Raw genomic sequence first — 18,094 nt, 5'->3', positions numbered from 1 at the left:
GAGGATGGGGTGGCAGTGTTGGATGGGATTGGGGGGCGGGCAGACTGGGTGGGGGTAGGGGAGCGGTGTTGGACAGGGTTTGGGGGAGCGGTTGGAGGGGCGGTGTTGGAGGGTGAGCAGGGGGGGTGATGCTGGATGGGGTGGGTGGGGCCTCGCACGCACTGTGCTGCTGCCTAGTCCGAACAGGGAGCAGACTTAATAGAAAACTCCAAGCCCCAGAGGAAAGGCATTGAATTGATTAACCGAATAATCAATTATCCAAACGAAATAGTGCCGCCCATCTTGTTCGGAAAATCGAGGTTCCCCTATATTTCAAAGAAAAGGCCCCAATACCACCTTAAACTCAGGGTTATTACTAGAACAATCAGGAAAAAGAATCACACACATGTTTTTTAAACACTGATTGCTTTAACACAAGTGCAAATTGTGGAAGAGAAAACAGAAAACCTTGAAGTAGAATTGGTAAAGTTTACATAAATATGAAAATATCTATCAATCTGCAGAAATACTTAATTTTCAGTTTAGTAACAGTGGAACAAACACTGAGCCAAAACATCATCTTTGTGGTTTGAACATTTTTGGCAAAACATTAGAACAACACGTAAAATAGGTTTGTGTTCTATTCAGACGTCAATAAGTGCCTCCTTTTCTTTTGAATATTTACATTTCCCTGTTGACACTAAATTCCAGGAACTCTAATGACGTCAGCAAGCTAAACTCAATAGGGTGTAAATCTACCATCTAAAATACACAGAAAGGAGGGAAAGTGCATCAACAAATTCTTCATTAAAGCAACTGCTACAGGATTTACTGCATATCTGACATTTAATTAACTCACAGCACAGGCACATCATGCTTTTTTAAATTAATTTACACCATACACACACACATATATATACACAAAATTTAATAAGGTAACTTCCTGTTTCAGAATGTGTCATTCGTTCAACATTTAAATTGAAATGTTCGAGGGAACAAATAATAAAAAGAGCTTGATACAAAATCAGGGACATTATCTTACATTTGTACCCAATCAGAAGGTTTCCTGTGAAATGGGAAAATATACTACAAAATTATATTTATTATTTTCACTCATTAATACTAATCTGCAACACAACAAAAAAAAATTCAGTGCACTAAATGAGAAACAATTTCAGCTAAATGCTAATTTATCAAAATGCAAGTATGCAGTGCCAGTACTGAAAACTGAATCTGCAAGTTTATCTATTTACTGAAATATAAAGAAAAGGAACTTATTAGTTTTAAATATGTACAAAATGTTTTGTATCTGTTGCTGTTACTTTACCTGTTTCTGTATCATCCTGTGTCACAGCCATGTCTAGCCCTTTGCAGATTGCTTATCTCTCTCCACTCACTCTATGTGAAAGGCTCTTAGGCAACATGCTTTTATAGGATTACAATAAGACACAATGACATCAGAGTGACATCAATGTCTTTCAACAACAGCTTTCTAACTGGATACTTTCTACACTGCAAATGTCAAAACTAATAATTTATAAACATTGGATTTAATAACTTTCATTATGCTTTGATTATTTAATAGCTCTTTCTTAGAAGGCAAAGCATGCCTACAAACTCAAAATTTAGTTTAAACACAATAAATATTAAAGAGACTTTTACTCAGATATAATTGCAGCTTTCTGTGAAAAGAAAATGCTTTGAAGAAATCTCGTTGCTAATTTCCATTTTTTAGGATTTAAGTTTTCAAAATTTTCCACAGATAAGAAAATGTTTGCCATATTGCCTCAACGTGACAGAAAAATGTTTGTTCATTTTTAAGAAAAATCTGATATTTCTCCCAAGTATAAAATCTATCCGTTTGAGTTTCCTTCCTCTCAGAACAGCTCCCATGATGCTAACTGCAAATTCATTCCTTTAAGTTCTGACTGACAACCGCTTTAGAAGTCAATCAAGACTTAAGGAAAATACATACTAGAATTATAAAGCACAGAAGCAAACCCTTCAGTCCAAATCATCTGTGTCCACCAGCTATCTTAAATTAATCTAGCCCTATTTGCCAGCAATCAGCCCATATCCCTCTAAGCCCTCCCTAGTCATGTACCCATCCAGGTGCCTTCTAAATGTTGTAATTGTACCAGCCTCTACCACCTCCTCTGGCAGCTTGTTTTAGACATGCACCACCTTCTGCATTAAACAGTTGTCCCTTTGATCCCCTTAAAATCCTTCCCCACTCACCTTAGACCCTGTGCTCTCTAGTTTTGGACTCCCCTACCCTGAGAAAAAGACCTTGGTAATTTACTCACGTTGAATAAGAATCTTGTGCTCCAAGGAACTAGCTGCACCACTAAGTTGTTCCAGTCCAGCTAGAACACTGGCATCTACATGGCTTTGTAAAAATACCTAGGTATGTTCTGCCTACCAAAAGCAGAACATACTCAATTCAACCAATTACTGCCCTGTCAGTCATTTTTCAATCTTCACAGTGATGCAAGAAGTCCTCTACAATGACTCTACTATCAAGTAGCTAACTACTACCCTCTAAGTGACCAGAAGACATAGGAAATAGGCCAGTTGGCCCTTTGAGTCTGCTCCATCATTTAATGAGATCATGTCTGATCTCTGATAATCCTCAACTCCTTTCCTGCCTTTTCCTAATAATTCTAAATTCCCATAATGATTAAAAATCCATTTCTCTCAGCTTTGATTATGCTTAATGGCCCAGCCACGACAGCCCTCGATCGTAAAGAATACTATAGATTCATTCATCACAGATGCTGTTTACTGGTTTACTGAGTGCCAGGTGTGGCTTTTCATCATGTATGTGTCAAAGCAAGGAGTGTTAGTATATCTACTCATGGTGAGAAGTGCAGTCAAGTTTGATTCTGCCCTCGCCTAATTTTCCAGCAGTTACCAAAATCTAAAAAAGCCTTGGTACTGTATTGTGTCTCTTATGACCATAGACATTCGCAAGCATTTAGCAGACAAAAATGTAGCAACCAATCTGCATATGCCAAATTCCCACAAGCAACAACATAGGAATAACCAATCCATTTTTTTTTTAGTTAATGACATTGTTTGAAGGATACTAATTGGCCCCAAACACAGTGGAAACTCCCCTGTATTTCTTCCAAATGGTACCATGTAATTTTCTTTTAAAAACAAATATTTTAACAGTGCAGCATTCCATCAATATTACACTGGAGAGTCAGCCATGATGGTTGCACTCCAGTTTCTGGAATGAGATTAGAACCCACAACCTTTTGATCAGAAGTCTAAGCAACAGTTATAGTTAAAATCAGAGTGGGCAAATGGCAGATGTTTTACAGGGAAATGTACAGTTGAGATTTGGCACAGAATGTCTGTAGTGTACTGAACTCACACTTACGCACAATTTAGAAATCTGAAGAGAAATTTTTAAAAATAGGACCTTATAAGGCAAGTTTGCTTTTTATTATGTCATTTGATCATTTATGATTAGATTAGATTCCCTGCAGTGTGGAAACAGGCCCTTCGGCCCAACAAGGCCACACCGACCCTCCAAAGAGCAACACACCCAGACCCAATCCCCGATGTTTACCCCTGACTAATAAACCCAACACTACGGACAATCCAGCATGACCAATTCACCTAACCTGCACATCTTTGGACTGTGGGAGGAAGCCGGAGGAAACCCACGCAGACATGGGGAGAATGTGCAAACTCCACACAGGCAGTTGTCCGAGTCCCTGGCGCTGTGAAGCAGCAGTGCTAACCACTGAGCCACCGTGCTGCCCAGCACTTATCTCCAAGTGAAGATTATGACCAGATCTTTAACTGTGACCTTCTAGGTGTCCAAGTTGGAAATGGGGAAAATGTAAAGTTTAAGCAAAAAGAAAGGATTTTGATCGCTATTAGAACATTTAGACACACCCATGCTATGTACAATAAATAGAAGAGACTTGAAGTGCTATTGGGGGCGTCACAGTGGCTCAGTGGTTAGCACTGCTGCCTCACAGTGCCAGGGACCCAGGTTCGATTCCAGCCTTGGGCAACTGCCTATGTAGAGTTTGCACATTCTCTGTGGTTTTCTCTCACAGCCCAAAGATGTGCAGGTGACGTGATGATTAGGGGGTTAGATAGGGTTGACAGTGAGAACCTTTTTCCACGTATGGAGTCAGCTATTACAAGGGGGCATAGCTTTAAATTAAGGGGGGGTAGATATAGGACTGATGTTAGGGGTAGGTTCTTCACTCAGCGAGTCGTAAGTTCATGGAATGCCCTGCCAGTAGCAGTAGTGGACTCTCCCTCTTTATGGGTATTTAAGCGGGCATTGGATAGGTATATGGAGGATAGTGGGTTAGTGTAGGTTAGGTGGGCTTTGATCGGCGCAACATCGAGGGCCGAAGGGCCTGTACTGCGCTGTATTCTTCTATGTTCTATGTTCTAAACTGCCTATAATGTTCAGGATGTATAGGTTAATTACATTAGTCAGGGGAACTGTTCGAATAAGAGGGTAGGGGAATGGGTCTGGGTGGGATACGCTTCGGAGGGTCAGTGTGGACTTGTTAGGCCAAATGGCCGGTTTCTGTAGAGAGTCTATGAAGAAATTTGATTTGAGTAGTATAACACTAGGTAATTATAGTATAGTAGTAATGCCACTGGACTAGTTACCTTATAGTGGCTTGGATGTGAAGAATTTGTTTTAAAGTATTCATTGTGCACTTCGAACTGCGTTTGCAAAATCCGTAATTAGCATAGTTGTTTCCAGAAGCCAGAAAACTGGGTGAGGCATGGCACTTTGATGCCAATCAGAAATTAAAACTGTGATTGTCTCATCACAAATTGAGTAGATGCCATAGTTTTATATCATTACAAGTCCATTTCCTTTTTTTATTTGCCAAGCCCTTTGAGGTGTGACATAGCATGTTTCCTTTACTATTCATATTCCTGCACTGAGTTTTGTTGTAATTTTTTCCAAGATGGCATGCTGGCTCAGTAGTTTAGCACTGCTACCTCACAGCACCAGGGACCTGGGTTCGATTCCAGCCTGGGGCGACTGCCTGCATGGGTTTCCTCCGGGTGCTCTGGTTTCCTCCCACAATCCAAAGATGTGCATGTTAGGTGAATTAGCCATGCTAAATCACCCATAGTGTTAGGTGCATAATGAGAACAGACCCAAGTCTCTCAGCCTTTCCTCATAAGGCCTTCCCTCTATACCAGGCAACATTCTAGTAAACTCCTCTGAACCCTTTCCAAAGCTTTCACATCCTTTTGATAATGTAGTGACCAGAACTATACGCAATACTCCAAGTGAGGCCGCACCAGAGTTTTGTACAGTTGCAGCATGAGCTTATGGTTCCAAAACTCAATCCCTCTACCAATACAAGCTAACACACCGTATGCCTTCTTAACAACCCTATCAAAGCGGGTGGCAACTTTCAAGGATCTATGTACCAGGACACCGAGATCTTTCTACTTGTCTACACTACCAAGAATCTTACCATTAGCTCAGTACTTTGCATTCCTGTTACTTCTTCCAAAGTGAATCACCTCACATCTTTCTGCATTAAACTCCATTTGCCACCTCTTAGCCTGGCTCTGCAGCTTATCTATGTCCCTGTGGAACCTGCAAAATCCTTCGTCACTATCCACACCTCTACTGACCATAGTGCCATCAGCAACTTTACTAACCCTTCCTTATATGCCCTCATCCAGGTCATTTACAAAAATGACAAACAACAGTAGACCCAAAACTGATTCTTGCAGTACACCACTAGTAACTGAACTCCAGGATGAATATTTCCATCAACCACCACTCTCTGTCTTCTTTCAGCTAGCCAATTTCTTATCCAAATCACAAAATCACCCTCAATCTCATGCCTCCATATTTTATGCAATAGCCTACTGTGGGGAACCTTATCAAATGCCTTACTGAAATCCATATACACCACATCAACCGCTTTAATCTCATCCACCTATTTGATCACCTTCTCAAAGAACTTAACAAGGTTTGTAAGGCACGACCTACTCTTCATAAAACTGTGTTGACTCTCCCTAATCAAATTCCTTTCTAGATGATTATAAATCTTATCTCTTATAACCCTTTCCAAAACTTTACCCACAACCGAAGGAAGACTCACTGATCTATAATTGGCGGGAGTAACTATGACGTTTTGACGTATTTTTGGCACATGGTTTGTGTCGTGCCTCCTCGTTGTCCCCACTGGTAAGCTCATTAGCGTTGGCTGCTGATTGACAGAATGACTGAGAAAAAGTACGAGACAGCCGTGGTCCACACAGACCAATCTCAAATAAAAAGCATTGGTCGATGCTGCTATGACTTTTCACAAAAATAATGGCAAAACCCCTCAGTAAAATTGTTGAAATTAACAATAGACAGAAAGGGTTTCTAGCAGCCACTCCCAGGTGCAATGAAAACATTGTTAACCTTGAGAATATAATTAAGGGAGCAAAGCATAACTGCAAGGATCGCACAGTAGTCTTTGTTGAGCTGGCAAAAGCGTACGACTTGGTTGGGTACAAACTACTACTGAAAACGTTGCAAACAGCACATCTTCCAAAAGCCTTTGTAGGCCTGATCAAGGATCTCTACGCTGGCAATACAACCATGGTAGAAGGGAATGGTACTTGTACCACCCTAATAAACATTGAGAGGGGTATGAAGCAGGGCGAGCCACTCTCACCAATATTATTTAACAGTGCTCTAGATCCTCTGACATGCTCTCTGGAGTAGGCCAACTCAGGGGTCACCATGCCCTGGGTGGCAGAAGAGTCAACTGCTCAACTTTGGCCTTCGCAGATGACATAGCCCTTCTGACTGACTTTCACACCAGTATGACGAGGAATCTAAAGCTACTCCAGTCATATTGTGACCATAAGGGCCTCAATATTAACATCACAAAGATGAAGGGCTTCCACTTCACTTTAAAGAGGAAGACCTTCCTATATAATCACTTTGTTAACTGGAAGCTCCATAATGAACTTATAGCTTATATACCCCCAGGTGATACTGAGAAATACCTGGGTGCCTGTATCAGGTGTGTCAGAAGGAGAATGGGAGGAGAGGCTTTAGACTTCAGTGAAAGGAATACAGGCAGCATCTCTCCGACCAAAGCAATGCCTAGAGATCCTAAAGAGAGCATGTCATCCTCAGATTGTATTTTCATTTGATCCTGTCCAAAGCATCTCAATGCACATTCTTAAAGCTGGACCATATCATACGAAACGCCATGAAAGAATTCCTCCAACTTCCACCTCATACCGCTGACAGAATCCTGTATGCCATCAACAGGAATGGCAGTCCAGGCATGCCGAAACTGGAAGTGCAAATTCCATCCACGATTGTCCACAAATGCAAGGCACTAGAAATGTCCAAGGATGTGATAAAATGGACCTCCTTTCAGTATAAAGAAGAATGCAACAGAAACACCGTTGCAGGACTGCAAGAACTCAAAGACTCAACATCGGCGCCCAATCAGTTTTTTAAAGTTCTTGCCTAATACCGTCAAAATTGGCCTTCCTCCAATTTAGAACTTCAGCTTTTAGATCCTTTTCCATCACTATTTTAAAACTAATAGAACTATGGTCGCTGGCCCCAAAGTGCTCCCCCACTGACACCTCAGTCACCTGCCCTGCCTTATTTCCCAAGAGTAGGTCAGGTTTTGCACCTTCTCTAGAAGGTACATCCACATACTGAATAAGAAGATTTTCTTGTACACAATTAACAAATTCCTCTCTTTTTAAACCGTTAACACTATGGCAGTCCCAGTCTATGTATGGAAAGTTAAAAACCCCTACCATAACTACCCTTGCCATTTGGATACAGAACTGGCTCAAAGGTAGAAGATAGAGGGTGGTGGTGGTGGTTGCTTTTCAGACTGGAGGCCTGTGACCAGTGGAGTACCACAAGGATCAGTGCTGGGTCCTCTACTTTTCATCATTTATATAAATGATTTGGATAGTTAGTAAGTTTGCTGATGATACCAAAATTGGAGGTGTAGTGGACAGCGAAGAGGGTTACCTCAGATTACAACAGGATCTTGGTCGGATGGGCCAATGAGCTGAGAAATGACAGATGGAGTTTAATTCAGATAAATGTGATGTGCTACATTTTGGGAAAGCAAATCTTAGCAGGACTTATACACTTAATGGTAAGGTCCTAGGGAGTGTTGCTGAACAAAGAGACTTTGGAGTGCACGTTCATAGCTCCTTGAAAGTGGAGTCGCAGGTAGATAGGATAGTGAAGAAGGTGTTTGGTAATGCTTTCCTTTATTGGTCAGAGTATTGAGTACAGGAATTGGGAGGTCATGTTGCGGTTGTACAGGACATTGGTTAGGCCATTGTTGGAATATTGCGTGCAATTCTGGTCTCCTTCCTATTGGAAAGATGTTGTGAAACTTGAAAGGGTTCAGAAAAGATTTACAAGGATGTTGCCAGGGTTGGAGGATTTGAGCTATAGGGAGTGGTTGAGTAGGCTGGGGCTGTTTTCCCTGGAGTGTCGGAGACTGAGGGGTGACCTTATAGAGGTTCACAAAGTTATGAGGGGCATGGATCGGATAAATAGACAAAGTGTTTTCCATGGGGTGGGGGAGTCCAGAACGAGAGGGCATAGGTTTAGAGTGAGAGGAGAAAAATATAAAAGAGACCTAAGGGCCAACTTTTTCACTCAGATGGTGGTATGTGTGTGGAATGAGCTGCCAGAGGATGTATTGGAGGCTAGTACAATTGCAACATTTAAAAGGCATCTGGATGGGTAAATTATTAGGAAGGGTTTAGAGGGATATGGGCCAGGAGCTGGCAGGTGAGACTAGATTGGGTTGGGATATCTGGTCGGCATGAACGAGTTGGACCGAAGGGTCTGTTTCCATGCTGTACATCTCTATGAGTCTATGACTCTATGGCAAGAGATTCAATTTTTTTAGTAAACCACGGCTCCCGTGCTCAACAACTCCCTCCCTGCCTGACCGGTACATACTTATTCAAGGAACAGCTACTGCAGGCCCTTGATAAGCTCCACATTTCAATTGTGCCCATCCTCTGCAGTTTCCTTCCCCATCCTATGCATCCTAAATCTTGCCTAATCGCATCAGAATTGCCTTTCCCCTGCTATAACTCTTGCCCTGCAGTATATACCTATCCCTTCCCATTGCTAAAGTAAACATAACTGAATTGTGGTCACTATTACAAAAGTGCTCATCTACCTCCAAATTTAACACCTGGCTGGTTCATTACATAGTACCAAATCTAATGTGGCCTCGCCCCTTGTTGGTCTGTCTGCATTACTGTGTCAGGAAACCCTCCTGCACACATTAGACAAAAACTGACCCATCTAAAATATTTGAACTATAGTATTCCCAGTCAATATTTGGAAAGTTAAAGTCCTCCATAACAACTACCCTGTCACTCTCACTCCAATCGGCAATCATCTTTGCTATCCTATCCTCGACATCTCTGGAACTACTCAGAGGCCTACAGAAAACTCCCAAGAGGGTGACCTCTCCTTTCCTGATTCTAATCTCAGCCTGTACTACCTCAGTAGATGAGCCCTCAAATGTTCTTTCTGCAACCGCAATACTGTCCTTGACTAACAATGACCCCCTCCCACCCTCACTTTTGTTTTACCATTTTCCCTGTTCTTACTGAAACATCCAAATCCTGGAACTTGCATTAACCATTCCTGTCCCTGCTCTACCCACGTTTCTGAAATGAGCACAATATCGAAATCCCAGGCACTAACCCACGCTGCAAGTTCACCCACTTTATTCCAGATGCTCGTGGCGTTGAAGTAGACACACATCCTGCTCGTCAGTGCCTTCTTGTGGCCTTGAAACCTTAGTTCAGACCTCACTACTCTCAACCTCCTGTGTACTCGGACGACAATTCTGGTTCCCAAACCCCTGCTGAATTAGTTTAAACCCACACGAAGAGCATTAGCAAATTTCCCCCCCAGGATATTGGTACACCCTTGGTTCAGGTGAAGATCGTCCTGTTTGTAGAGGTATGTCAATATTAAGGAGCTGGTGTTGGGTGTGTTGAAAAATTTTTAAGATAGTTAACTCCCAGGGACTGATGGGATCTATCCGAAGATAGTGAAGCAGGCCAGGGGCGAGATTGTGGAGGCCTTGACACAGCTCTTTTTTTCCTATTTAGCAGTAGGTCCCAGAAGACTGAAGACTAGTTAAGAGAAATAATTACGTCTGTTCTTTTGCTCAAGATAACAGGGACAATGCAGTAAGCATTACGTCAGTGGTAGGGCAACTATGGGAGAAGATTCTAAGAGACAGGTCTTACTTGCATTTGGAAAAAACAATTGACTTATTGGATATAATCAGCATGGCTTTATGCAGGAAAGTTCTTGTCTTTCAAACTTGGTTGAGTCTTTTGAGGAAGTGGCAGGGTAAGACAGCAGATATGGTCCACATAGACTTTATTAAAGCATTTGACGAGATTGGTCGGTAGGCTGGTCCAGAAGAGCAAATTGGATGGAATCTATGGTGAGTTGTCAAGTTGGATACAAAAATAGCTTGACCATAGAAGATGGAGTAGCAGTGGAAGAGTGTTTTTCTGACTGAAAGTCTGTGACTAGTGGTGCTCCACCAAAATCAGTGCTGGGACCACTGTTGAATGTAAATATATAAATGATTTGGATGAAAATGTAAGTGGTCTGATTAGCAAGTTTGCAGATGACACCAAAAAAATACAAGTTGTGGATAGTGAGGTGGGATATTAAAGGATGTAGCAGGATATAGATGAGCTGGAAAGTTGGGCCGAGAAATGGCTGATTAATCCAGACAAGTGTCAGGAGATGCACTTTGGGAGGTCAAATGCAAGAGGAAAGTATATAGTACAGGGGCCAGACTATTAGGAGCATTAATATACAGAGGGATCTTGGGATCTAAGTTCATAGCTCCCTGAAAGTGGCAACACAGCAGATAATGTGGTAAAAAGGCATATGGCACGCTTGCCCTCTTCAGTTGTGGCAATGAATCTAAAAGTTGGCAAGTCATGCTGCAACTGTAGGAGGAAGTGCTGCAACTGTATGAGACTTTGGTCAGGCCACGTTTGGAATACTGTTCACTTGGATTTTTATTTCCCTATAGAGCATTTGAGGCTGAGGGGCAACCTGATAGAAATATAAAATTGAGGGGCGTGGATAGGGTGGACAGTTGGAATTTCTTTCTCAAGATGGAAATGTCAAATGCTAAGGGGCCTGGTTTAAGGTGAGAGGGGAAAAGTTTATAAGAGATGTGCAAGGGCAGGTTTTAATGTACACTGAGGTCAGTAGGTGCTTGGATTACGTTGCTGGGGAGGTGGTAGAAGAAGATCTGTTAACAAAGTTTAAGAGACATTTAGACTGACAAATGAACAGGCAGAAAATAGATGGGGAGGGACCATTTACAGGCAGATAGGATTAGTTTAGAGCAGCATTATGGTTAGCACAGACATGATGGGCCAAAGAGCCTGTTCCTATGCTGCACTGTTCTCTGTTCTATGCTTGGGGTCATGCTGAGCACAAAGATGGTTATTGGAGATCAATTATGACAGTTCCAAGACATCAATGTAGGAACTTCTCAAGATAGTGCCCGAGGATCAATCACCTTCAGCAGCTTGATCAATTACCTTGCGCGATTGTACAATTATCAGAAACCTGTGATCTTATAATGTTCAGCACCATTTGAGACTCCACAAATACTGAAAACTCCATGTGTAGCAAGGAATGACAACATCCAGAGATGGGCTGATAAGTAGCAGGGTACATTCAAGCTACAGAACTGCGAAACATTTCCAACAAGAGAGAATTGAATTAGTTATCAATAGCGGGAGTACTTTGATCAGCTTTGGGGCCCTTATCTAAGGAAAGATCATCTTCTTTGGTTGTACATTAAAGTTGAGGATGATGTACATCCATTCCAGGCAGGCAGGTGACAAGTGACTCCTACATTTCAGTGGGTATGTTGCATTTATTTAGGAAGGCTTTCTGGGTTTGTTGTATTGTTTCTGCTGCCCTCCAAATGATTGCTTCCCAGTCTGGAGTTCAGAGTAGACCACTTGTTTAGGGACAAGATTAGAGTGGTGCTGGAAACGCGCAGGTCAGGCAGCATCTGAGGAGCAGGGAAATTGACGTTTCGGGCAGGAGCCCTTCATCAGGTATGAAGCTGGAAGGCTCGGGGGGGTGGAGAGATAAATGGGAGGGGGTGGGGCTGGGGAGAATGTAGCTGGGAGTGCAATAGGTGGAATGAAGAAAGGGGTAAAGTTGATAGGTCGGAGAGGAGGGTAGAGCGGATAGGTGAGAAGAAAGATTGACAGGCGGGACAGGTCATGAGGATGGTGCTAAGCTAGAAGTTTGGAACTGGGGTAAGGTGGGAAGAGGGGAAATGAGGAAACTGGTGAAGTCCACATTGATGCCCTGGGGTTGAAGGGATCTGAGGCAGAAGATGAGACGTTCTTCCTCCAGTCGTCCTGGGGTTTTTAGGGAGTCTTGTGTCTGGCATGTGGAAAATATGGCCCACCCATGGCAGTTGGTCATGCAAGACCAGTGCCTCAATTCAGGGATATAGGCCTGGGAGATGACACTCATGTTGGTATGTCTATTCTGGAAGTGGATTTGCAAAATTTTGTAAAGGCAGCTTGATGATAACTCTCCAAGGTTTGAGGTGTCCGTGGTACCTGCTCCATGTTTCTGATGCATATGCAGGAGGGTGGGGACCATAGTGGCTCTGTAGACCATGAGCTTGGTGTTACGTTTGAGATCCCAGATTTGGAATACTCTATTCCTCAGACATCAAACAGCTTCAGTGCCACACTAAAATGAATGTTGGATTTCATCACCAATGGCTGCCACGGTATGGAAAATAGAACATAGAACATAGAACAATACAGCACAGAACAGGCCCTTCGGCCCACGATGTTGTGCCGAACTTCTATCCTAGATTAAGCACCCATGCATGTACCTATCCAAATGCCGCTTAAAGGTCGCCAATGAATCTGACTCTACCACTCCCACGGGCAGCGCATTCCATGCCCCCACCACTCTCTGGGTAAAGAACCCACCCCTGACATCTCCCCTATACCTTCCACCCTTCACCTTAAATTTATGTCCCCTTGTAACACTCTGTTGTACCCGGGGAAAAAGTTTCTGACTGTCTACTCTATCTATTCCTCTGATCATCTTATAAACCTCTATCAAGTCACCCCTCATCCTTCGCTGTTCCAACGAGAAAAGGCCGAGAACTCTCAACCTATCCTCGTACGACCTACTCTCCATTCCAGGCAACATCCTGGTAAATCTTCTCTGCACCCTCTCCAAAGCTTCCACATCTTTCCTAAAGTGAGGCGACCAGAACTGCACACAGTACTCCAAATGTGGCCTAACCAAAGTCCTGTACAGCTGCAACATCACCTCACGACTCTTGAATTCAATCCCTCTGCTAATGAACGATAATACTCCATAGGCCATCTTACAAACTCTATCCACCTGAGTGGCAACCTTCAAAGATCTATGTACATAGACCCCAAGATCCCTCTGTTCCTCCACCTGACCAAGAACCCTACCATTAACCCTGTATTCCGCATTCTTATTTGTTCTTCCAAAATGGACAACCTCACACTTGGCAGGGTTGAACTCCATCTGCCACTCCTCAGCCCAGCTCTGCATCATATCTAAGTCCCTCTGCAGCCGACAACAGCCCTCCTCACTGTCCACAACTCCACCTATCTTTGTATCATCTGCAAATTTACTGACCCACCCTTCGACTCCCTCATCTAAGTCATTAATAAAAATTACAAACAGCAGAGGACCCAGAACTGATCCCTGCGGAACTCCACTTGTAACTGGACTCCATGCTGAATATTTACCATCTACCACCACTCTCTGACTTCGACCAGTTAGCCAGTTTTCTATCCAATTGGCCAAATTTCCCTCTATCCCATGCCTCCTGACTTTCCGCATAAGCCTACCATGGGGAACCTTATCAAATGCCTTACTAAAATCCATGTACACTACATCCACTGCTCTACCCTCATCCACATGCTTGGTCACCTCCTCGAAGAATTCAATAAGACTTGTAAGGCAAGACCTACCCTTCACAAATCCGTGCTGGCTGTCCCTAATCAAGCAGTGTCTTTCCAGATACTCGTAAATCCTATCCCTCAGTACCCTTTCCATTACTTTGCCTACCACAGAAGTAAGACTAACTGGCCTGTAATTCCCGGGGTTATCCCTATTCCCTTTTTTGAACAGGGGCACAACATTCGCTACTCTCCAGTCCCCTGGTACCACCCCAGTTGCCAGTGAAGACGAGAAGATCATTGCCAACGGTACTGCAATTTCCTCTCTTGCTTCCCACATAATCCTAGGATATATCCCGTCAGGCCCGGGGGACTTGTCTATCCTCAAGTTGTTCAAAATGTCCAACACATCTTCCTTCCTAACAGGTATCTCTTCTAGCTTATCAGTCCGTTTCACACTCTCCTCTTCAACAATACGGTCCCTCTCGTTCGTAAATACTGAAGAGAAGTACTTGTTCAAGACCTCTCCTATCTCTTCCGACTCAATACACAGTCTCCCACCACTGTCCTTGATCGGACCTACCCTCGTTCTCGTCATTCTCAGGTTTCTCACATACGCATAGAATGCCTTGGGGTTATCCTTGATCCTATCCGCCAGGGATTTTTCATGCCCTCTCTTAGCTCTCCTAATCCCTTTCTTCAGGTCCCTTCTGGCTATCCTGTATCCCTCCACTGCTCTGTCTGAACCTTGTTTCCTCAACCTTATGTAAGCCTCCTTCTTCCTCTTTACTAGACATTCAACCTCCCTCGTCAACCAAGGCTCCCTCACACGACCATTTCTTTCCTGCCTGATCGGTACATACATATCAAGGACACGTCGTATCTGCTCCTTGAAAAAGTTCCACATTTCCACCACATCCTTCCCTGACAGCCTATGCTCCCAACGTATGCTCCTCAAATCCTGTCTTACAGCATCGTAATTTCCCTTCCCCCAATTGTAAAAACTTCCTTGTTGTGCGCACCTATCTCTCTCCATAACCAAGGTGAAAGTCACAGAATTGTGGTCGCCATCACCAAAACGTTCACCCACTAACAAGCCCACCACTTGTCCCGGTTCGTTACCGAGTACCAAATCCAATATGGCCTCCCCTCTGGTTGGACACTCTACATACTGCGTTAGAAAAGCTTCCTGGACACACTGCACAAACACCGCCCCATCCAATCTACTTGATCTAAAGAGCTTCCAATCAATATTTGGGAAGTTGAAGTCGCCCATGACTACGACCCTGTGTCTTCTGCACCTTTCCAAAATCTGTTTCCCAATCTGTTTCTCCACATCTCTGCTGCTATTGGGGGGCCTATAATAAACACCCAACAAGGTGACTGCACCTTTCCTATTTCTGACTTCAGCCCATACTTCCTCCAGAGGCAGATCCCCCTCAAACTTCCTTTCTGCAGCCGTTATACCATTTCTAATTAGCAATGCCACCCCCCCTCCTTTTTTACCACCCTCCCTAATCTTACTGAAACATCTGTAACCAAAATGATCTAAGTTGTCCAGGGACTTACGTGGATTTTGATGATCATGGGACACCATTGTGTAGTAGGAGCGGTCTAGTACAGAACCTTTCTTTTTCCAGATATTTAGGCTGATGTCCATTCTCATTCACGCTATAGTGAATGAATGGTCTGTAGCTCGGCCTTGGAATGTGTGCACACGTAGGTATCTTCTGCATACTACAGCTCGTTGACAGAGCTGGGGTGGTATTGCTTCTGGCCTGGAAGCATTGAAGGTTAAACACTTTGCTGCTCATTTCTGTAGGTTAGTTCCGCTCTAGCAGTGAGCTTCATGGAGATGGGGGAATGTTGCAGTAAGGAAGATGGACAAGAGGGTTGGTGCCATGACACAGTCTTGCATGACCCCATTTTGCACTCATATTTGGTCTAGAAAGATATATTGGCATTGGAGGCAGTTTTAAGTAGGTTCACAAGGTTCCAGACATTAGGGGACACTGGACTTGCATTCATTGAATACACAAAAATGAGAGGTGACCTTATTGAAACATACATTCTTCTAAAACGTCAATGGACTCAAAATGTTAACTCTGCTTTATCTCCAAATATCTTCCAAACCTATTGAGTTTTCCAGTCATTTCTGCTTTCATTTCTGATTTTTAGCATTTGCAGTTCTTTGGTTTTTTTCTTAGAGGACTTGACAAGGTTGATGAAAAAAATGTTATTGCCCCTTGTGGAAGAGCCTAGAGAACGAGGCCATAATCTCAGATTAAGGGGTTACACACATAAAACAGAGATGGATGAAGAATTTCTTCTCAGGGTACTGTGGGATTCTTTACCCGATGAGGCTGGGCCATTATGTATATTCAAGGCTGAGTTAGATTTTTAAATCAATAAGGATCAAGGGGGGAAAGACAGGAAAGTGAAATTGAGGATTATTTAGATCAGTCATGATTCTCGTTTTGAGTCGATAAGCTAAATGGTCTACTTCTGTTCGTACGTCTTATAGTCTTAAACCATTTCCATTTTGACATTAAACGGCCAGTACCATCACTGAATTCTGCACTATCAACGTACCGGGGTTACCACTGACCAGAAACTAATATGGACCATACATATTGTGATGACAACAACAAGTTTGAAGCTGGAAATTCTGTGGCAAGTAACTCAACTCCTGACGCCCCAATGTAGGGTTGAATTAGTTTTCAATAACTGAATTTTGCCTTGATTAAGCAAGTGAGAAATTAAATCATATATTTTGTTTAATTATGGTTAGTTTTGGTGTTTTCTGGGGAGAAGATAGCCGCATAGTGCGGGTTGATAGCAATGTTGATGGACTGTTTGCTGTTTTATGATTCAGTCTCTGCAAATGTAGGCTAGAATATATGAAAATGCTTTGAGCTTAAAAAGGTTCTTACTGAAAGACACAGCTATGGGTTGAAATGGTTTAGTTTTGTAACAGACCTATGAATATGTATATATATGAAATATGTATCTGTAACTTTCGAATTCAGTTCTGTAATGTGTTTTGTGGCCTTGTAGTTTTGATCTTTTTAAGATGTACCATTTGAGACATTTGGGATGATTAATCACAAAGAGCTAACACTACATACTCTAAACAAATTGCTTGCTCGTGTCATCTTCTCTTAAAGATCTATGAAGTTGGTAAACTAACAGGGATAAGTTTCTACAAAACAGATGATCTTATGAAAGTAATTGACATGTGAAATAATGAAAACAGGCACTAAGGTATCCATTACTTTTAAAGAAACCAATCAGGTTTTGGGCATGCACTACTTAATCAATTCTAGATTGAGCAGTACAAAAGATGTTCATGCATGAACTCCTCATATACTGCTCATTTACCAATAAACAAACCAGAGATCAGGATGTCTTTAAGCATCACATAAGTAATTGCTAGCAAGGGTTAATAAGGCCCGGGCTTTAGTCATTCAATGTACAAGAAAGATAATTGAAGACAGAAGGAGAACTCCAATCAACAGAATGAAACAAGAAAGTTGTGCCCTGCCAACCAGTATCTCAAACTAGTGTCCTAAAGCAGAAGGACTGAAAACCACTCCGTTTTATTAAGGATGAATTATTTTGTGCTTGTTATGATACACATTAACTTCCATAAAACTTATGAAAATATTTATACCCGGAAAGGCTCACATAACTACTAAAGCTTTACATTTGCACTAACTCAGTCTAGGATTATAATTAACTGTAATCTTACAATTAAAGTTAAAACAAACCCCAAAGCATTGCATTAAAGGCTCCCTGCTATCTATACAAGGCAAAAAAGCAGGAGCATGACCTCTACTTGCCTGAAGAGTGCAACTCCAACAATACTCACGCTCAATTTCATTCGGGATAAAGCAGCCTGCTTGATTGGCATCCCGTCCAGCACTTCCAACATTCAATTTCTCCACTATCACTGCACAGTGGCAACAATGTCTACAAAAATCATTGTAACTCACCAATATTCCTTTGGCAGCATTCTCCAAACCTGTGACCTCTATCACCTAGAAGGACAAAGGCAGCAGATGCATGGAAACACCAACTCCAGTTCCCTCCAAGCCATACATCA

General features: G+C 42.6%; 1 protein-coding gene across 8 annotated transcripts in view; it reads right to left on the bottom strand.

Annotated features, from left to right (window-relative positions):
• Positions 1–18,094, bottom strand: part of LOC140480773 (cAMP-responsive element modulator-like) — a 161,431-nt gene that overhangs the window by 38,611 nt on the left and 104,726 nt on the right. The window contains exon 1 of one of the 8 annotated variants that reach the window (XM_072576130.1): positions 17,985–18,020. The exons of 6 other annotated variants lie outside the window; for them this stretch is intronic. Coding sequence is in view for 1 of the 2 variants with exons in the window: in XM_072576131.1 (XP_072432232.1) it covers positions 1,307–1,337 (31 nt within the window). In the remaining variant the exon portion in view is untranslated. Of the gene's footprint in view, positions 1–1,306; positions 1,373–17,984; positions 18,021–18,094 lie in introns of those variants that run through there. One more of the 8 variants, XM_072576131.1, reaches the window with a different exon arrangement.

This window comes from Chiloscyllium punctatum, chromosome 8 (genome assembly GCF_047496795.1).
Source record: "Chiloscyllium punctatum isolate Juve2018m chromosome 8, sChiPun1.3, whole genome shotgun sequence".
Classification (NCBI taxonomy): Eukaryota; Metazoa; Chordata; class Chondrichthyes; order Orectolobiformes; family Hemiscylliidae; genus Chiloscyllium; species Chiloscyllium punctatum.
This window is presented reverse-complemented; position numbering and strand designations above follow the sequence as displayed.